The following is a 22,443-nucleotide window of genomic DNA, read 5'->3' as shown; positions in this document are numbered from 1 at the left end:
CTGTTATTTTCTCCTACCAATAGGGAACCTATGTAAGGACTCTATATGGGCTCTTGGATACCCCATAAGGGAAAAGGGCATATTTTTATTTACAACAATGCCCTCAAGAAAGGTTGCACACCCATAGAGTTACAGGAGTCAGTAATCTGGCTTCGTTCCACAGAATGCGAGTGTGCATGAGGGGAGGATGTAAGAACGTAAGAAGAGCCTGCTGGAGCAAGCCAAGAGCCTAGCTTCCTGTTCTCACAGTGGCCTACCATAAGCCCATTATGGGACACCCACAAGAAGGATCCAAGCACAAGAGCACTCTCTCCTGCTGTAGTTTCCAGTAACTGGTATTCAGAAGCATTCCTGCCTCTGACCGTAGGGGCAGAACATACCCATCATGGCTAGTAGCCACGGATAGTCTAATCATCCTCCATGAATTTGTCTCCTCTTTCAGAGCCATCCAAGTGGGTGGCCATCACTGCTACCTGTGGGTGCGAGTTCCATAGTTTAACTACGCACTGTTCTGGCTCTTCCCACGCAATAGAGGAGGTCTTCAGTTAAGGCAGAGTGGGAGTGTGATAAGCTGAAGGTGACGGAATTCATATTGGTATTTCCCATAGTGGGTGGTACCACCCCTGGGAGCGGGTGATGGGATTACCTAGGGGTCGCTAAGAGGCTAGGGGGCAGCACAAGGGCATTGGAGGTGTAAATGGCTTTCATACTTTGAAAAGCTGGCATCACTGGATCAAGTTCATTAACTTTGTGGAATTAATTAAACTAAATAGTTTTAACCGGATTTTGAATAATTGTGCAATTAATTGTTATGGTTTTGAATTTTATTGTGTTATCTTCCTTAGTGGGCTGTGAAAATTCCTATAATGAATAATGCTTTTCATAGGCTTTTCATAGGGTAGGGGATGCAGGGATGAATTTATGGAACTAAGGGGGCAGTGGCTGGAAAAAGCTTGGAAACCGCTGGTTTAGAAGAAATCCTATCACAAGGGGGGGGGGGAGGTGGCTCAGTCTCTGGGAGGAAGATGCTGGCCTAGGCATGACTGGAAAGTGAAGGTGACATGATGGGTCTAGAGGTCTGTGCATTCCCCACCCACTTCCATAATCCCACTTCCAAGCTGGTTACCAATTGCCATATCCCACCCTACCAGTTCGCGTTGATTTGGCAGAGCGGTTCAGTTCTCTGCCAGGGGCTGCTGCTGCTGCTGCTACATTCTGCCCTTTCTCGGTCAGCCGCTGCATCATGATGGTCTCTGTCTTCTCCCCAAGCATGCTGGATCTGCCAGAAAAAAACACAAGGGTGTTAAGTACTGCAGGTCAGTAAGCAGCTGGCCTCCTGCCCCAGCACCAGTACCACTACCCCCTCTGTCATGGGAGACTTACAGCCCTGAGATGAGGTCAGTTTCAACCCTGGGGTATGGTCCCATTTCCTGAGGGTGGGAGAGGCTGCCAGCTCCATCGGTGAGAATCTGCCGGATCAGATCTTCATCTGCGACCAAGAAACGTGTGTCAAGCTGGGTTCACATCAAGATATGTTAGCAGCATGAAGTGTGCTTGTAGCAGTTACTACTGTGTGGGGCATATGCGTTACTTTGCAAATATATGCAGAACAAATTTGCAAAATGCTGGTTCTCCCATGCAGCAATCTCTGAGAATCCTCCTTGGCCCTATGCTGCGTGCGGTGGACATAAATGCCCTAGAAAGGGGGAAAGTGAACCCTCTGCCTCTCACACATTCTTACTCTGTCTTTCCTCAACTTTGTTCCTTCCACTCCTCTGTATAAACAGCACTCAGGTTAACAGGGACGGACCTACTATTGGGTGGAGTGTCACCTCCCCTCAGACAACAGGTGCCAGAGGGTGGCAGCACCTCCCAACCCCCAATTCTGCTTGAAACCCCTAATCTATCCTGCTCTGCACTTCCTCAGGTAGCAGGCTACCCTTGGGAACCATGTAGATCAATATCCCGATGCCAGGGTTGAAATCAGATGCAACGGCCCCTCTAGATTCTCTGCTAGTCCTTCATCTCAGGCAGCAAATCTCTTGTTCCTGACTACTAAGGGCACCTGGCAAACCTCAGAAGGGAAGCTGCAGCCCTCCCGATGTTAAGACTCCAGCTCCCAGCAGCCTGCACAGTCAGGGAAGGTGAGAGTTGTAGTCCAGCAACACCTGGAGGGCCACAGGTTCCCCACCTCTGTGTTAAAGAGAAATAAATGTTTGTGGCAAAGAATCCTTTATGAAGCCATTCAGATTTGGACTGTTTTCCTGTCCATCCGCCTCATACCTGAAGCTGAGAAGTATCTGGCCTGAGCTTGCGGGAAGCCAAGCGACAAACTGTCCTCCTCAGCTGCCAAGGGAGCCTCCAAGCCAAGATGGCGACTGGTCCTGCCCCTCTTCAGCTTCTGGATTGTGTTGCCCATGATGGAAGGGTCGCTGAGCAGGTCGGGCCAGTTGAGCAGGGCCTCGTTGGAGTGCCACCGTATTAGGCTGAGGCAGAAACAAGAGCAGAGAGGAAGTATGAGCACGGGAACAAGGAACACCCTTAGGCAGAGCTTTTTAATAAATACAATCCTCCTCTTCAAGCTGACCTCACAGCCCAAACTGAAGCCAAATACATACATCTCAGAGAGACAGTGTGGTGTAGTGGCCAGAGTGCTGGACCTAAGATCTGCAAGACCAGGCTTCAAATCCCTGTTCTGCCACTGGGAGACCTTGGGCCTGTCACAGTCTCTCAGCCTAACCTCCCCTCACAGAGTTGTTGTGAGGATAAAATGGGAAGAGAACCATGTACAGCACCTTGAAGGAAAGGCGGGATATAAATGCAACAAATAAATAAATCCCATTTACCTTTTCGAATCGTCCAGGAACAAATCTGTTTTGGTCTGCTCTGAAAAGGCCTGTAAGGGAAGGAAAGAGGGTTCACTGCTCAGCCAGCCTTGGTTCTTTGGGATCAATGCAGCCCCTTAGGGAGGACCACTGTGAAGACTATTCATTGGACACTAGGCCACAGGCAGCTGACATGAGCCCCTCACTCAGGTGTTGCTGGACTCCAATCCCATCCATCAGCTCTAGTCAGCAAGGTCAATGAGTGGAAGTTCAGGACCTCAAGGACCTTAACTCTCAGCCTAACCCACCTCACGAGGTTGTTGTGAAGATAAAATGGAGATGGGGGGGGGGGGAGAACCATAGTACACCACTTTAATGCTCCTTGGAGCAAATGTGGAATATTAATGTAGTAATATTAATAATAAGGATGGGAGTTGAGAGACCAGCAACATCACGAGGGCCAGGGGCTCTCCACTGCTGAATGAGGTAAAAGGACACAGATCTGAGGGAAAGAAAGGCAGGGCTTGAAGTGGGGCAGGGCCTAGGACCCCTTTAGAAACCACCCCACACTTCTGTCCTGCCACTTGCCACTCTCACCTCTGTCCGAAGCCCAGGGAAGGTGAGGAAGGTGCTCTCCATAAGAGACGAGTCCAGGTAGTTGTCAATCTCTAAGGACTGCTGGTCTGAATGGGCCAGGGACTGGCTGACAGACACCTAGGAGAGAAGAGGGCGCTTGAGGCAAGGAAGGTCATTTTCCTTTCAGCTGGAAGGGCAAAGGGGTGCCGTCAAATTTGCCCGGGTAACCCCAACTTTTTAGGAGTCACTTTGATCTTATTTTCAATGGAAAAAGCCAGCCAGCTGCCAACAGCTCTTACTTTCTCTCCCTTCGCCTATTTAAAATATAGCTGTCAGGGATGGGGGATGAGGGTGCCACTTCTCTAAGTCAGAAATTCACAAGAACCACTGACTTGCTAAATATCTTTGTTACTCAGAGGGGCCTGTTCAGTCACATTTAAGCTTCCATAAATAGATCTCTGCGTGAAACGCCAGAGGACTGTTGCCAGTCTGAGCAGAAGAATGCAGCCAGTTGGGTCAATGGCTACCGAATTTGGTGGTATAAGATGGCTTCATATGTGCCACCCATGAGCTGTTTTCCTCTTCTGGGCACCAGCCAATCTTGAAGAGGAACCTCAAAAATTCTGATAAAGAACTGTGCTTTCAGTGAACAATGCAAAACACAGATGTACACAAGCAAAATATTATAATGCATGGATAAATAAATATCTTCTCTAAAAATAAGGGTTGCCATGTTTGCATTTCAACCCATTAAGGAAATAACCAGTGAAATGTATTAAATGAAACATGCTGGCTAAAACTTGTAACCATAGAACTTAGGAAGCTGCTTTATACCAAGTCAGGTGACCCTTGGCTCAACTAGTTCCATGCTGCCTGCACTAACCAGCAGCTGTTCTGCAGTGGTTCAGGCAGGGAGTTTTTCCTGGCTGTCACCTGGAGATTGATCCTGGGACCTTCTGCATGCAGAGCAGATGCTCTAACATTGAGCTATAGCCATTTCCCAAAATCTAAAATCTACTGCCCCTTTCCCCAACTCACTGTTACCTTGCTCCGTGCCATACGGAAGAGGAAGAGGAGGGCCAGGTACAGGGGATAGACAACCAAACTGGACACCAGACCAACCACAGCTGTCTCACCGTTGACCGGGATCAAGGTGGAGATGGCCACGTTGCTAGGAAAAGACAGGAGAGAGTAAGCAGGGAGGACGCTAGCACCATTTCTAGTGCAAGACAATGCTGAGATGGACGCCCGCCCCCATATTTATGCGTGTAAGGTGTTTTAAATTGTTTTTAATATTGTTTCTAATGCTGTAACCAGCCCTGGTACCTTAGGGTGATGGGCAGGAAATAAACAAATAAAAAAGGCAGCTACCTTTTGTGGTATGTTCTTAAGGCCACAGGACACGAGGGAAACACTGGCCATGCTATCCCACAGCCTCCCCACTGATCTATCTTTGGAAGGAAGTGACCCTCCTGGGCTAGAGAGGATCAGAAATTCCCAACGCACCTGAAGTTGACATCTCCCACAATGCCGTACCACACGGCATTGGCACACAGGAAGAGGAAAACAAGGAGGCAGCAGCAGGATGCCCTCTGAACGCGGGTGAAGCGGCTGCGAGGGGGGCGATCCCACAGGGACAGCCAGACATGCTTCTCAAAGAAACCCCGCTGCAGCTCCTCAATGAAGATCCGCAGGAAGCTCCTGAGGTCAGCCTCGCCTGCGGAGCCAGAAGCGGGGGAAGGGTCAGTCAAAATGCCCATCTTAACATTATTGTCCCTGCAGAGAAGGAATCTCACCTCAACCCATACCCCCAAGTGACTGTCCTCATTTCAGTCTTCAAAGTTTGACTGGGGTTCAAGCGGAACCCCATTTCAGCTTGCCACATTTATGTATTTATTTATTTTAAAAAACTTTTAAACAAAGTAATAATAATACAAATAAAAATGTGCAACCCGCCCCGAGACCATTATTTACCATAATTATCCAACTTTCCAAAAATTTAACACTTCTTGAGATGGTTTGACCCCTTTTTGTTTTAACAATACAAATTCCACAAATATTTTCCACATTTCCTCAAAGTCATTTATCTTCCATATTCCCCTACTTACTTTGATAGCACACGTAAATTTATCATTAATCACTATCTCCCTCATTTCTTTATACCATTCTTCTATTTGAAATCCATCTTGCTTTTTCCATTTCCTAGATATGATCACTCTCGCGCTGTCAGCAAGTTTGTGATTATTGCCACATTTATTTAACAAAAGGTATAAATTGCTAAATCATCAACAACAAAAACCCTAATGGGAGCTATAATTGAAAATGGCCATGCCAGCTAGGGCAGATGGGAGTTGCAGTCCAAAAAATCTGGAGGGCAACAGCTTTGGGAAGGCTGTTGTAGGCAGATTTTGCGTCTTCAATGTGCTCCCTTCCCACTCACTGGCAGCAAAGACTTCCTTCTCCACCAGGCCATCATTCTCCTCGCTTTCGACAGACAGCCAGTCGTTCACCAGGAAATGGTAGCTCTTGCAGGTCTGCAAGTCTCTGACAATGACGTGCTGCAGGTACCATGATGGATTTAGCCCTAAGCAGCATGGAAAGGAGAAGGAAACACAGCTTTAAGACATCTTCTTTTTATCTAATTTGATTCCAAGATGCATCCACTAACATTCTCCACGAATTTAAACTGTTTTTTTTTGGGGGGGGGCAGATGGGGGGGGAGAATCCTGAGTACAGGGGTGGTGCAAAAAATTTCGTGGCCTGAGGTGAAATACAAGATGGCACCCCCCTTGTTGTACATACAACAGTCAAATGAAAAGGTAGCTAAATTTGACTTCAACTCTGGCAGTGGGATTCATACCTAGTTTAGGAAATGCATAACAGGCTGTTTGGCCCACATACATCTGTCCTCAAAAAGAGAAGGATGATAATTGGGAGATTCACAATGAATAGCCATTTCTCCTTAAGGCTGCTCACTTCTCCTCTTCTTAAGCCATATGCTGCCTGAGGCAGTTGCCTCATTCTGACTAATGATCAAACCAGCCCTGCCTGAAAATGGTCTGTGTAGTTTTTTAAGTGACCGTTTTACATTCATTATGTTTCTCATTCAGCTTTAACAATTCAGGCTCTGCTAAACTGTAATTATGATATTCTCTGCAAAATGCTAGCAATGAGTTTTGTTCTTTGTCTTGGCAGATGGGAGAGGCGCAGCTTCAAAGGGGGGGGGGGACCTCCAACAGGAAACTGCCGAGTTGCAGTTCATCAAGACTTGCAGCTCTATTCATTTGGGTTGCAGAGGCTGGATGGATCCCCATTTGTTTTCTAGGTGCACACTTTGCACACTCAGCTGAGCTGGTATGGGGTGCGATTGAGTGTTATCTCTACCCACCGACGCCACCCAATAACCGCTAATAACCCTGGGAGAGCCAGTGTGGTGTAGTGGTTAGAGGGCCGAGCTCATCCATCCATCCTTGGGCCAGTCACTGTAGTCTCTCAGCCTAGCCTACCTCACAGGGCTGTTGTGTGGATTACATGAGGAGGGGGAGAGCCAGGCAACAACAAACACAACCAAACAGGCTTTGGGTCTGCTCTCACATACGCACCTTTATTGTCGTGCCAGATGCGAATCTTCCACACGCTCCCAAGGCTCCGTTCTGTGGCGATCTGGAAGATATTGAGGCTGTTGCGGTGGAAGGCGTTTTCCCCATCCAGGTGCCGGTGCCCAGATTTGCTCTCCATCCCATACAGAGTGATTCCCACATGAGCCGTTGTCCCTGGAAGGAAGGAAGGAGGGAGTGCAAATTCTTAAAGAAGGAAAGTAGCCTGGTTTTTGTCTCATGTGGGGCAGGGGAGGGGAAGGTGAAATGGGACTCTTCAAGCATCCTTCATCCCCCAGCCTCCAGCCTGGGGCAAATGGTCCCCCACCCTCTTTGCACCTCAGCTTTGCATCTGGAGAAAGGGGACCCCAGGGAGGAAAGGTGTCCAGTTCATTTTAATTCGCAGTTCCTGATCTAATAACTGAAGTGAAGATTTGCGCTACTCTGAATTTTGTGGTGCGGTTTTATGTCAGATTTTTTTAAAAAATATATATGTCAGGGAAATTTAACTGTGACCCATCTTACATTGCCAATTACCAAAAAAAATTCATTGTTTGGGGGGAAAGGGCAAACAAAAGAAACCCCAATTCTCTAACACACATCCACACAGTTGTTTAACATACAGCCTGATGAAGTGTCCCGGTGATCTCAAAAGGTCACTCATTACTTTGTGGCACTTCGGTTGGTTTTAAATTATTCACCATGTTCATTAAATTTGCTAGTAATTTGTTACACATCAAGGCCTAAAAAAGCAACATTAGGAAGAACTTTATGGTGGCAAGATTCATTTGACAGTGGAGCTGGCTCCTTTGAAAGCTGGTGGACTCTCCTTCATTGGAGGTTTTTCAGCAAAGGTTGGGGTGGCTACCTGTCAGGGATTCTTGAGCTGCGATTCCTGCACTGCAGGGGGCTGGACTAGATGACCCTTGGGGATCTCTTCCAACCTTACACAATTCTATTATGACTTGCAACATGTTTAAAACATTAGCGTAAATAAGCGTAAGTAATAATTTAAAGACATTCATACAAAAACACATGCAGGTAATAAAAAAACCACGTCCCTAAAGGGAGATTGCTGTCCATCAGGGTTCAGATTATTCTCCATCCCCTCTCTTCGCAGCAAGGGGAAGTGCACTAGGCTTCACAAAGGCCTCCCCCCATCCCCAAGCAGCAAGTTTGGGAAGGGTTACTCTGCATTCTGGTCAGCACAGGAACATGCTTCTCTGGTGTGCTATTCCACCACACCCAGGGATCACATTACAGCATCCTTGAGAGCAGCAGCTGAGGGGCTGGACGGATCCGTCCTCCATTTCCTCTCCAAACAGGAGTGGCTCTAATACTCATTCACTTGCCAGGGTTTTACTGGGAGGGGATGTTTGTCCTGGATATTCTCTCCACAGAGCGGCTAAAAAGGCTTAATCCAGGCTCCTCTTTGCTCTGTCAACGGCTGCCAAGGGCGCAACAGTTCCACCTAGCCCACCCCAGTGGCCCTCTTGATCTGTGGTGTGCGGTTTAAGCAGGGTGGCCTTCACCAACCTGGTGCCTTTTCCAAAAACTTTTTTTTTTGAAGAGGAGAAGAACTAAGCTCTAGTCAGAACAGAGCTACTGAAATTAAGCCCATGGATTCCAATGGGTCTCCGCTGAGTAGAATTCAGCTGGCTGCAGTCCTAAAAAGCTAAACCGAAACCTAAGCGTGCTTACTTCCTCCTCCCTCCCAAACCATTCCCCTTTTATGCCATGTCTGCTTGGATTGTAAACTTGCAGGTAGGGATGGTCTTTTCCCCCCTTATTGGTTTACATGCCACTCCTGAAGCCTTTTTTTGGTTTGAAGACCAGGAGAAAAAGCCATTATTTTGTAAAGGTCTATTTTAAAAACTCATACCCAATACAAAGTATCTTTGTATAATACACCAGAATAAAAGAAATGGTTTCAAAATCTAATCTAAAAGGGAACAGGAGAAAAGAGAAGGAAAAAGGAAAAAAGAAAGAAAAGAAGATGGGGAAAGATAAAAAGTCTTCTGGTTCTCTGTCTGTCATGAACATCCAACTATTTTGTTTTCTGTAAGTCAATATTGTTTTCAGTCTTCAAATCCAGCTATTACAAGTTCATTTCCCTTTTCATGCAAAAAGTCCATAATAAGTTTACAATCCTTAATAAATGTCAATACTGATTCTTCTCTAATTAAACACATTAGCTTTGCTACCTTAACTAATTAATTTTATGAACCATTCCTCCATAGTAGGTAGGGCTGTATCTTTAAATTAAGCGCTAACATGGCTGTGGGAGAAGACACAAATATTTCCTTGAGGGTGCCCAGAGCATCACAGCTACTCACCTGACCCCTTGCCCCAGCCAGTTTTCACCAGGACCTCATACTTGTACAGCCCATTCTTCCCACAAAAAGGGATCACTCCTGCGCGGTTGATGTCGATCAAGTCCAGTTTGTGCACAATCACAGCCGCCACCGAGTATGTCACAAAACAGATGGCGCAAGTCAGCAGCACAATGTAGTTCAAACCTGGGCCTGGAGGCTGAGCAAAATATAAAGCATATATATATGTGTGTGTGTGTGTATATGTGCTCTCCTTCCCTGTATAAATTTATAGGTTACTTTGAGGAGCAAGGCAGCTCACCCACACAATGACAGATTAAAAATACAATCACTATATAAAGTTATTTATTCCATGTAATGTATATACTGCTTGATTGTAAGGAAAAAAGGGGGGTGGGAAATCAAAACAATAGAAGTACCAACATAAGGATCAATATAAAAAGGTAAAGGGACCCCTGACCATTAGGTGCAGTTGTGGCCGACTCTAGGGTTGCTGCGCTCATCTCGCTTTACTGGCCGAGGGAGCCAGCGTACAGCTTCCGGGTCATGTGGCCAGCATGACTAAGCCGCTTCTGGCGAACCAGAGCAGCGCACGGAAACGCCATTTACCTTCCCGCGGGAGCGGTACCTATTTATCTACTTGCACTTTGACGTGCTTTCAAACTGCTAGGTTGGCAGGAGCAGGGACCGAGCAACGGGAGCTCACCCCGCTGCGGGGATTCGAACCGCCAACCATACGATCGGCAAGTCCTAGGCACTGAGGTTTTACCCACAGCGCCACCCGCGTCCTAATAATAATAATAATAATAATAATAATAATAAATTTTATTTATACCCCGCCCTCCCCAGCCAAGGGATTCGAACCGCCAACCTTCTGATCGGCAAGTCCTAGGCTCTGTGGTTTAACCCACAGTGCCACCCGCGTCCCTAAGGATCAATATAGAAAAAGTTCAAAGCAGCTGTTTGAAAGAGTTAATAACCCTTAGACTTGACTCACAGGCCGAATAAACTGCACAGAATGAAGGGGGACGAAAAGGCTTGCACCAAAAGCTGTTAGATGCTGGGTTAAGCACACAGCCTTGTCAGGGGTGGCCCCCTCCAAGGGAGCCATGCCTTCAGTCTTCCAGTGCCCCTCCTGCTCGTTGAAATATTGGCACAAGGAACTGTACAGGCCCAGGGTCACTTCCACAGCAGTCCAGGCAAAGTGGTTGGTGATGTTCAAGTAATATTCTCTTGCAGGGTTGCTGGTGCTAAGGGAGAGAAAGAAAGAAAGAAACAGTAAGGAAGGACTGGTTGTAGAGGCACACTTGACCTGGGGTTGTGGGGAGACTTTGATTCATGGTTCAACCACACATCTTCAATCCAGGCAGATGAATCAGAATAGTTGCATCTCTGCATTCAAGGCATGGATTTAAGTGAGGAGAGACAACCATCCACCTCCTGCTATATCCACTAGTGTCAGCCACTAGGCTAGCTTCTTCCAGACCCCACCCACAGCAAGCTCTTTCCCTGCCTGGGAACTCATTGTGGGCTCTCCTGCACAGCTGCAGAGGTGTCACTTACTCAGGGGAGACAAAGAAGGTGTAGCGCCGGTGGTCGCCCTGAGGCATCCTTGTCATATCCTCCAGGTAGATCTTCTTGGAGGCTGTGCAGTTGTGCTGGTGGGTCTCAGGTGAGTGGAAGAGGCAGACAGCAATGAATGGCTCCTGCTCACTAGACACATAACGGTCTTGTTGTTGGGAGGAGGAGAGGAAAGACAGGGTCAGAAAACAACTAGTTGGCGGAGCCACGAGCAGCAGAGATTGTGCAATAGAGCTCTTATTCATATAGGATTGAGATAGATAGATAGATAGATAGGTGATAGATAGATAGATGATAGATAGATAGATATAGATGTAATTTAAGTTGAGCAGTTAATGTGTGTAACAAGCAGCCATTGTGCACATTCATAAGGCCTCCTGAGGAATGTGCACATTATCTGTCCATGGAGAGGGAATTGTGGACATTTCCTGGTCAGTATACACAATCTCCTTCGGGAACATGCACAGGCTGACTAAATTCTGTAAATTATCCAGCCAATATGCATAACCTCCCAACAGGCTATAACGAATGTGCATATCTAGACAGCACTCTGGGCAATATGAACTTTCTCTGGTCAGTATCCAGTCTCCCAGAAGCAGAAGGCCTGAGGAATATGTAAAATAGCTGTCTGCTATGCTGCACATTAACCACTCAACTTACATAACCATATCCATATATATCTACAGTATATATACACACTTCCAGACAGGTATTAAGGGATGGGTGCTCCCCAGGCATGCAAGTTTTTAGCATGATCCACTTTACTTGCTTGTTTGCTTGCTTATTTATTTATTTACTTATTTCCGCTTGCCCTCACAGCCCAGGGCAAGGTACATCAAACATGGAACAAAGTCCAATAAATAGTTCTAAAATGCACTGGCCTAATCTCACTGGAGGAAGGACAGGAGAGATGCATACACAACAGACATTGTTAAAATTCTGGGTCCATGTAGCAACCTTGCGGAAGCCACAAAAACCCACACTTACCATTTACAACACTGAAGATGACCTGGAAATACAACCCTGCTTCTGCATTGTCATCCTCCACCATGACCACTGCAGTCCCTGAACTCCTTTCCTCAATCATGACCGTCGTCATGGTGATGTTCTTCTCTCCGGGGTCCAAAACCGTCACGGCAATAGCCTTCTCGGTATCCAGGCTCCCCACCGGTATCTCTGTCCCATTGCTGTCCTGGAACTCCATGGATGCCACCTCGGAGGAGACGGTGTAGTTGGTGACGAAGCCGAAGGGGAAGGGGTTGTAGTCCACCCGGATCATGACTTGGACAATGTCTGTCAGGTCGGAGAACGTGGCGTTGAAAGCTAAGGGGATGGAGAACTGGCAGTTGGGGTGCTCCTTGTAGCAGAGGAGGCCCAGTGGGCCGGCCCGCTTGCCCTTGGCCGTGATGTTGCTTCCCGCCAGTTCCAGGGGCTCTTCGTTGAGGACTCGGGACTTCATCAGGATGCGCATCAGGTCGGTGGAGAGGGCGTATGCCTGGGAGGCCACCTGGACGGGGCTCTGGTCATTGCACGTTTCCCGAGGCTCAGTCTCCTGGGAGACGGTGTTGACAAGGTGGATCAAGTCCCCTGCAAAGGAGCCAGGAAAGGTTAGTGTGGTCCTTACTGAGGATGGAAGTTCAATTAATTAAATCAGGGGTGGGGAACCTCAGACCTGGGCCGCCAAATGTGGCCCTCCAGGCCTCTCTGCCTGTTCCCTGGAACTTTCTCCAGGCTACACCTGTCATTGGCCCTGCTCCACACTTTCTGCAGGTGCTTTTGACTAGCTAGAATGTGTTGCTGAACACTGATAATGTCTCTTGCTTGCCTGGATGGAAGATGGAAAGGTAGCCCTCTCTCTCTCTGTGTGTTTTGCCTGTGCAGAAACCTTTGACGGGGGTGAGGGAAGACTCACACCCCTTACATGAAATGGTACCCTTTCACTGACTTTGTTAAGAAAGTCAAACATGGTTTTCACCCTCCTTCGACCAATGGAACATTATGGAGAAACATGTTTGTTTGATTGCCCTTCTTGGAACATCTAAATCCACAACCATCAACTGTTGTTTTTCCTTTTTTCTGTACAACTACTAAGCTCTGTTTTCCTTGTACAGTGGTACCTCTAGATACGAACGGGATCCGTTCTGGAGCCCCGTTCGCATCTAGAGGTAAACGTAACTAGCGACGGTGCGTCTGCACACGCGCGCGTCGCTTTTCGCCGCTTCTGCGCATGCGCGTGACGTCATTTTGAGCATCTGCACAAGCGGCGAAACCCGGAAGTAACGTGCTCTGTTACTTCCGGGTTGCCGAGGAGTGCAACTCAAACGTACTCAACTTGAAGCATATTTATTCAGTTAAATGAAATGTTTAAAAAAGAGGTTTTAGAGAGGGGATATTCTGAAAAAGAATCTAGATTTCAACAAGAAATCTTAAACAATGAAGTGAAAATTTTATCTAAAATGTATAAAATATTGTTGGAATGGAATACTGTGGACGAAGAGGTTAAATCTGTTATGATTAGTTGGGCTAGAGATTTTGGATATAATATTGAATTTGAGAAATGGACTAAATTATGGAAGGATGGGTTAAAGTTTACAGCTTGTACAACGATTAAGGAAAATGTTATGAAGATGTTATACAGATGGTATATAACACCAGTAAAACTGGGTAAAATGTATAAAGTGTGTAATAAATGTTGGAAGTGTAAGGAGACAGAAGTAACATTTTACCATATGTGGTGGGAATGTAAGAAGGTAAAAAGCTTCTGGGAGATGATCTATAATGAGTTAAATAAAATGCTGAAATATACTTTTGTTAAAAAACCGGAAGCTCTCTTGTTGGGAATACTGGATAATGAAATTAGTAAAAAAGATGTGAAATTAGTTTTGTATGCAGTAACAGCAGCCAGAATTTTGCTGGCACAGAAATGGAAACAGGAAGAGATGCCCACGAAAGAAGAATGGAGGATGAAACTGATGGAATACGCAGAATTAGGAACCAACGTGACCAGAGATTCTCCGAGGACTGGAAGAAATTTACAGAGTATATCAAAAATTTCTGTGATGAGCAAATAACGTTCGTTGGCTTTCAAGAAGCTCTGTGAAATTACTGTTAGAAATATTGTTTAAAAATATGATGTGATTAAGAGTATTTGAGTGCAATATAATATTGGGAAATGTGAGACTAGGATAAAAAATAAACGGAAAATTATCAGACAAGCTGAGGGAAATTCTGGAAAAAAGGGTTTAAGTTAAAAATGGATGTATAATTTTGTAAAAATGTTTTTTTTTATGGAAAATCTAATAAAAATATTTATTAAAAAAAAACTTGAAGCATATTTAACCCGAGGTATGACTGTATGTCTTGTTACTTGAAATTAAAAATCAATTTAAAAAAGAAGCCTCTTATTCTTGCTAGAATTTAAGTCCAGTGTAGAAAAATAAGAGTCTGATCCACAGCTCCACTCACTTTTCTCCCTAGCCCCATCCAACACTGGCATGTGGCCCCCAGAAGAATGCCCATGAGGGAATGTGGCCTCCAAGCTGAAAAAGATCCCTCACCCTTGAATAAGCACTGTGTTGATCATCCAACCACAAATAAAACCTTCTGCCCTCCAGTTATGTTTGATGCTGAGGATGACCATAAGCAAAGTTGCTGGAACTCAACCCTGATGGGGGGGAAAGAAATGCAGAGAAGCCAAGAGTGCTCAGCAGAAATCTAGATGGACCCCTTTTTTTTTACACCTGAACTTTGAATACTGATCCCACTGGGTTTCCCTTAGGATCTCATGAACTGCATAATGACACGGAATATTGCATTCCACACTCTCAAATTCACAAAGAAAGTAATTATGAATAAAGGCGGCTGTATTCCTAACAAATGAATGTGAGGGTTTTCGTTTGCTGAAGCAAAGTCTAAAGTGTTTCTTACTCCCTTACCTCTCACTTAAAGGGAAACTATGTGCTGTTCCCTCGGGTTCTCAAGAATGGCTTTGAAAATTGAAGATTTGCTATGCACGCATATACACACACACAAACACACACACACAAAAATTGATTTGGGGATTTATTAACATAGGAACACAGGAGGTGGGCTTAAACCCAGGCATTCCTCCATCAAACTCCATATTGTCTACACTGACTGGCAGGAGCTATGCAGGGTTTCAGAAAGGGAGTTCCTGCCCCCCCCCCCCCAGTTCTTCCTGGAGATGATGTTGGGAGATTGAATCTGGGACTTTCTGTATGCAAAGCAGATGCTTTGCCACTGAGCTAGCCCTTCCAGGTATTAAAATCCCCATCTTTTACAGCTGTGCTGGTTGAGGTTGGTGGGAATTGTAGTCCAAAACATACGGAGGACGTGGGATTAGGGAAGGCTGCTTCAAAAACAAACTCTCCTGCGCACTCACCCATGATGTTGAGGATGTTGTCTGCGATGGTTGTTGGGGTCATGGTCCCTTGCATGGTCTCTCCCTGCAGAATGGCCATCATGTCTCTCAGTTTCTTCAAGGTCTTTGTCAGGCAAGCTTGGCAAACAAACTCCTTGTTGGCTACCTGTGAATCCAAGATGCAAGTTAATTGACCTTATATGTCGAGCCATCAAGTTGCTAGTCCTCATGTGAGTATAAGATCTGACTTCTGCAAATGGCAAACTGCTACTTCCCACACAACAGTTTCCAGGCATGCACTGCTATCTTTGACACCAAACACTAGGCAAAAGTACTCACAGGGGCTGAGAAACCCCAGCCCACGGGAGAACCATGGACACCACTGAGCGCCTTGGAGGAGAGATGGGGTATAAATCTAACAAACAAATAAACTTGGTGTCCTTCAGATGTTTTGGACCACAACTCCCATCAGTCCCAGTATCCTATGGCTATGCTAGCTGGGGCTGATGGGAGTTGTGGTCCAACTCCCTTCAGCCCCAGCCCCCCTCCCACTTGCTCCCCATGCCCAAGAGGCAGAGCAATGCGGCAAGAGTCTTAATAGCACAAGGATGGAAGAATGAAGAAACCCCGATGAAAGAACTGTGGCAAGAAAAACTGATGGACTATGTGGAACTGGCAAAACTGACACATAAACTATGGTACATGACAAGGATAACTCTGATTTTAAAGATGAATGGGAACCTTTTATGAAATATTTGAAGAAGCAACAAAATGAATTGGACTCTTTGGCAGGTTTTGAAAAAACATTCACAAACTCTTTATTGTAATATATAGACAGATAATTTGAGGATTTTACAATTTTATAACATACAGACAGAAATATGTGTTGAGAAACCAGAGAAAGGAGCTGAGGGAAGCCTGGGGTGGGGTGGGAGGGAGGGTGTTCTATCTGGGGGGGAGGGGGAGGGGGGAAATGGAGAGGGGAACAACGTGGATGATGTATTTTTGTTAAATTACTGTGTTGAAATGTTTAATAATTTTTTTTTTTTTAAAAAAGAGGCAGAGCAATGCAATAACACCTACCGTACATTGAGCCAGGGCAGCCGCAATTTGCTGGATGTCATCCACAGTGGTCACATTCAAAGAAATCAGAGTTTCTGTAATGTTCCTCCGTGTCCAGGCCCGGAGACGGTCTTCATGTTTGGTTTCTGGTTTCAAACGCATGGAGCACTCATACTTACATTGGGGGTGAAAAGAAAAGTATGTGAGATTCTTAAGACAGTTCTTATGAGAGCCTATGTAGTGTACTGGTTAGGGTAAGACTAGGACCTGGGAGAGACCAGGCTTCCCACTCAGCCATGAATAAAGCTCACTGAGTGACATTGGGCCAGTCACTGCCTCTCAGACTAACCTCCCTCACAGGGTTGTTATGGGGATTAAATGAGGAGAGGGAGAATCATTGATACTGATGGTATAGAAATGCAGTAAATGAATGAATAAACAAGCCATGGGCTCTCTCTTTCAGTGATAACCAAGGAGGGAAACCTTTCCATTTCCATAGGGTAAGTAGCCATTGGGAGGGGGAAACATGTGGAGTAAGGCATGTTAGTTTCTGTTTGCCACTGAGCAGCTGCTTAGAGTCACAAGGCTCTGTTTACATTCCAGAGACAGTCCAGGCTATTGGAAGTCTCATGGGAGACTAGAGACGGATGTGACGTTACTGGTTTCCTGTTTCCTTTGTTCCTTTGTTCAGTTGCTCTCTGCTTTCATAGAGAGAGGATGTCTTTTCTGTCTGCGTAGCTTAGAAATAAAACTCTTTGCAATGTAGCCATCACTTCCGCATGGTGCTGGAAACTCTGCTTAATGGGAACGTGCCTTGGAATCTCATCAAAGGCTCAGGTCGTTAATTATTCTTCGGAGGCGATTCCGAAGGCTCGGCCGGAGGAAAATGAGGCTTTATCAGCTTGGCCGAGTGGAGATGCCGACAAGGCAATCTCACAGATAAACTGGTCCCAAGCTGTTAAGGGCTTCCTGTACTAATAGTAACATCTTGAACTTGACCCAGTAGCAAACTGTCAACCAGTGTGCGTCTCTGAGCACAGGTGTCATATGCTGATAGGGTCTCACTGCTGCCAGAATCATGTTGAATCTACTAATAATGCCTACCTACCTACCTACCTAACAAATGTCCTTCCACCCAGCCACCAAAAAAGGTGTTGCTTCATACCTCATTTAAGATGGTGATGAGAGCCAAGGAATATTCAATGACCTGTTGGGGATCGCTCTGTTTCACCAGGCCCTGCAGCACCACCTCAGTCTGGTTGGAAAGCCATTGGGGAAGGCTGTGAAATCCTTCTGGAGGGCTAGGCAGCGTGATGGCCATAGAGCTGGGAAGGAAAACAACCTTTCAGTGTCATGCAAAAATTTCCTGCACATAGAAAAATAGATGTCTTATATGCTAGCTTTCTATCTGCAGTATTATATTTTAAATATGGAACAGTGGTTCCCACCCCCCAAAGGGAAACACTGGGAACTTTGTGTGAAGATTCCTTGTGGTTTAGGGAGATAGAGTACTTCATTTGGTCCTTAGCATTCTTCAATCCCTAGTTGTTTTCTTGAGGTGCAGAAAAGGTAAAGGGCAGGACACACCCACTCAGGCTCCTCACATGTTTTCCTCTCCACATTAAAGCCTTGTTGTGATGGATCAGCTCAGCTTCCCCAGAATTTTTCTAAGAAAGGAGCAGGGGCGTGTGATGCCAGCATGGGAAGCAGGCATCTCGTTTAAGATGAATGTTGCATTGCTCTGTTTCCAATTTGTCCCCAGCAGAAGCCCATTCATCACCACGAAGCTGTTTGTTACTGATGAGAAAAGGGTGCTGAATCCTTTCTTGAGACAAACAAATTGGACAGCGCTTACAGACACAGCCTCTCCCCTTGATTTATAAACCAACAAACTTGCATTTCAGAGAGTATCGATCTCCCACCTGCCACCCATATTATCTCAAAAGAGCTGTAAACTTGGACAAACCCTTGTCATCAGCCTTTCCCTAACAGATGCCAGGAGTTATTGCCAACTCCAAAGCATCTAAAGGGCACTGCAAAGGAAATGTTCTGTTACATAAAAATGTAACTCTTGCTCCTAAGTTTGCTAGGGCACCATGAGGTTAACTTGTTAAGCCTAGCCAGAGGTCAGTCTGGAAGGTGGCACCCTGGCTGGTAATTAAGTGTCTGTAGCTGGGAAACCTAGCAGTTTCCTGCCAAGCTAGCAGTTTGAAAGCACTTCAAAGTGCAAGTAGATAAATAGGTACCAATCCGACGGGAAGGTAAACAACGTTTCTGTGCGCTTAGTCAGAAGTGGCTTAGTCATGCTGGCCACATGACCATGAGCTGTACGCCGGCTCCCTCGGCCAATAAAGCGAGATGAGTGCCGCAGCCCCAGAGTCGGTCACAACTGGACCTAATGGTCAGGGGTCCCTTTACCTTTACCTTTAGCTGGGGATTAAGACCCTAGTACTTCCCTGAGGTTTTATGGGTTGGTAGATTAGAGAACCAGGAGGAAAGATGACCAGATCAAAGCATGATCTCAGAATATAAAGGAAACACACCTCTTGCTATAATAATAGATAACTGGCTTTAGCTTGAGAGTTTTTAACTAGAGAAAGGGAAAGCAGATTGTGTCTGACTCTTTAGCTGAGGTGCTATGAACAGATGCTAAATTGGGTAAGGCTGATGCCAACTCACCCCAACTTGGAAGTCTCCAGGCTCTTGGAAACCCCTCTACAGACCTACGGGAAATTCTTTCCCAGGGATGTGGTGGGTACTTAGATAAAAACTGCTGAACATTTTGTACTAACCCATGCAAGTTTGGACTGATCCTTGAAATAGGTTAAGACTATTTCCAAGCAAACAGGACTGGGTGGGGGCATCCCTTATTATGCGGGGGGGGGGGGACTGGTGGTAGCAGGCTCACCTGTTGATGGACCAGTCATCCAGCCTGCCCATCTGGCTGCAGACAAAGAAATGACAAGCATTTGGAGGGGACTGAGGAAACAGTAGGGTTTGTGGGTATTTATGAGTGCTCATATGGGTTTTTGAAGTCAGCAGAGCAGTATTAGTTTGTCTTCTGTAAAAAGAATACTGTTTTGGAAAGGAAAGGCCCTTCTATGTGGAGATTTTGGTCCTAGCCATCACCTGTATTGGATTTGACATTGCTTTAACTGTTTTTAATGTGTTCAACAGTTTTAAATGTGTTTCCACTGCATTGTGGAATTGCTTCAAGATGCTCCAGGGGAAGGGAGCCACAAATTAAACAACATCAACAATCATCACCTGTTGAAAGCCACAACGGTTGCTCCCAGCTGGTCCTGCACCAGCACTGAGACAGACACCAGGGAGCCTCCCTCCTGGAATCCAGGGGGCAGGAAGGCAGAATGTTCGGAATGGCTGCCTTTATATACCCAGAATTCCTCACAGTGGCCGGTTCGGCAGCGGGCAGCAAGCAGTGTGTATACCAAGGGGGTGTCTTCGTCCTCCGTATCTCTCCAGCCTGCCAGCCAAATGCACAAAGTAGATCAGGGGTGACTACAGAAGGTAGATCAGGATTTACTGCGTAATTTGCAATGGGTTGCTTCCAATATTAGAGTAGACTCATTGAAAATAGTGGCCACAACTAACGTAAGGCCACTAACTTCAATGGGTCTGCTCAGAGGAGAACTTAGCTGATACAACCCAACAGATTTATTTATAATAAATATTCATAAACTGTCCACTCATATGCAACACCAACATTGTGTACAGCAGGTACAATATAAAAGTTTAAGATACCATAAAGACATAATACAGAATAGTCATAAAAAATGGCAGGCTCATCTTAAGAAAATATGAACAACTGAATAAGACTGCTGGCATAAAATGTATTCAAGAGACATTTGAAAGTGAGCAGCAAGGATGCCTGCCAAATTTTTGTGATGTAGGTGACACTGAGAATGCCCAACTCCTAGCTGGCACCTTTTGGTTCTGAAACATGAACTAATGGCGCTACTGTTGGTAACCAGCATGGCTTCCAGTTGTTCAACATAATGACTTTTCCCACCTGAATTAAGCTGCTGAAATGAAGAACCCTTACAGGGTTGTTGGGATAGGAAAATGGGGAGGAGGAATATGTAGGCCACCTTGAGCTCCCTGGAGGAAAGCTGGGATATAAAAGTAATAAATAATCCTTGGATAAAGGGCGGCATATAAATTTAATAAACAAACAAAAGAATAAGAAAAATGGCTCAGGACACACTCAGAGGAGGCACCTTTTCCATAGGCCCCATAGCCAAAGACTAGCTTTAAGACAAGTCTCCAATAAGTTCAATCATCTATCTAAGGTGTGGGCAACCTTTAGCCCTGCAGATGCTGCTGAGCTACAACTCTCATCTCCTCTAGCCATTGGCCACCCTTGCTGGGGTTGATGGGAACTGTAGTTTAGCAACATCTGGAGGGCCACACCTAGTCTATCCAATATACTACACTGTCCCTCCTATTTCTTTTAGGGATCTATCAAACCAAGCATAATTTGCTCTCAGGTACGTATTTTGAAGCCTGTGTTGGACATCATCTTACAATCTGGTCTCACCTGTACATTCAAAATGAATCTTGGCAGTCAATGCTTGGATAGGTCCCATTGGAGACAACCAGCAGGACCCCCCAAATGGTGGCTGGTTTGGAAACAGGTCGATGGAGGCAAAGCCTTCCTCCCCTGTGGCCAGATCTGTAATGTGCAGAGTGAAGGTATAGCCCTCGCCGTCCTTCAGAGCCCCTGGCCTCAGGACCAGGTTCATTCCTCTGCTGCCGGTGGAGGTGGTTGTTCTGTCCAAGGCCAGAGTCTTATTTTTGAAGCTGTGTGCCGACCATCTCTACACAGACAAAAGAGGCGCAGAAAAAGACCAAGAAAAGCTTTAACTTTTGTCATGTAGAAATTCAAAAAGGAATTTCTAACGTTTTCAGACTGAGTTTGCATGTGTGTGTGTGTATAGAGGAAAGTTACTTTCAATGTCCAGCCAAAGTTTTGGATGATCACTCAACTCCATTCCCAGACATTTGGGCCAAGGAGAACAGGCAGGAGCCCAAACTGTCTGCTGGGAATACTTCCACTGTGGGATCCAGCTTGAGTCTCCTGCATTACATCACCTTCCAACTATTTTTTTAGAGGGAACAGGAGAACACGGGTGGGGGCTGAAGAGTCCTAGGACCTCTGCAGGGCCCCATCACTTTGTTTAAAGCAGGCTTCCCTAAGCTGGTACCCTCCAGATGCTGCGGACTACAACTCCCATCAGCCCCAGTCAACAAAGCCAACGGTCTAGGATGATGGGAGTTGCAGTTCAACAGCAACTTGAAACTGGATCTGACAAAGATTCAAGAGGCCTGTTCTCTGTGAGAATCATGTTCTCTACTTGATGAGGATCTCTTGGGAGCTTTTCTTTGTTGTCGCTTTAAGTGTTTATAGACCACACTTCCATAAAAACACAGCAAAGTGGTATACAGAATACAAGATAATTAAAACCTCGGTAAATACTGTTGGTAAAAAGAAATTCACATGGCAAAGGCCTATGTGAATAATACAGTTTATAGGAAGTGTCTGAAAGAAGGCAGGGATGATTCCTGATAAACATCAATCACCAGTGAGTTCCACAGGGCAGAGCCCACCGCACTAAAGGCTCGATCCCTAGAGAAGGCTGTCTAAATCTCAGGGATTTCCCAGAGTGCTCCATCAGGTGTGGCATTAGGAATTCAGTGAGAACTCCCATCTCATGCTCAGACTGTATATAAGTGTAAATAAAATCTGATTATCACAGAAATTCCATAAAGTCTCCAGGGGCATCAATCCAAGGAATCCAAACCCATGAAAAGTGTTTGGACCCTGGAAAACCTCTCACCGCCTAGAGATTGGTTTGTGCTTAACAATACAGGCCACATTCACAACGGAACATTTAAAGCACTGTGATACCACTTTAAACAGCCATGGCTTCCCTCCAAAGATTTTGGGAGCTGTATGGTGGGAAAGTGGTAGGAGAAAAAAAAATTCTCCCTCTCTCATAACACTAGTAGTTGTGGGCATCCAATGAATGCTGGAAGACACAGGATGGGTAAAAAAAAGGAATCCTTCA

The 22,443-nt window shown here is 45.7% G+C and overlaps 1 protein-coding gene across 1 annotated transcript in view; it reads right to left on the bottom strand.

Moving 5' to 3' along the window:
- The window catches only part of PKD1 (polycystin 1, transient receptor potential channel interacting), a 106,610-nt gene that overhangs the window by 10,385 nt on the left and 73,782 nt on the right, over positions 1-22,443 (bottom strand). The window contains 18 exon segments of the mRNA XM_081840603.1: positions 1,149-1,279; positions 1,384-1,489; positions 2,284-2,486; positions 2,847-2,896; positions 3,423-3,539; positions 4,446-4,572; positions 4,908-5,118; positions 5,842-5,985; positions 7,004-7,174; positions 9,334-9,529; positions 10,328-10,580; positions 10,894-11,059; positions 11,899-12,498; positions 15,314-15,458; positions 16,376-16,528; positions 17,520-17,679; positions 19,622-19,838; positions 20,913-21,192. Of these exon segments, the coding sequence (XP_081696729.1) occupies positions 1,149-1,279; positions 1,384-1,489; positions 2,284-2,486; positions 2,847-2,896; positions 3,423-3,539; positions 4,446-4,572; positions 4,908-5,118; positions 5,842-5,985; positions 7,004-7,174; positions 9,334-9,529; positions 10,328-10,580; positions 10,894-11,059; positions 11,899-12,498; positions 15,314-15,458; positions 16,376-16,528; positions 17,520-17,679; positions 19,622-19,838; positions 20,913-21,192 (3,430 nt within the window).

The sequence above is a fragment of the Podarcis erhardii genome (genome assembly GCF_964252035.2).
Source record: "Podarcis erhardii genome assembly, chromosome: 14".
Taxonomy (NCBI): Eukaryota; Metazoa; Chordata; class Lepidosauria; order Squamata; family Lacertidae; genus Podarcis; species Podarcis erhardii.
This window is presented reverse-complemented; position numbering and strand designations above follow the sequence as displayed.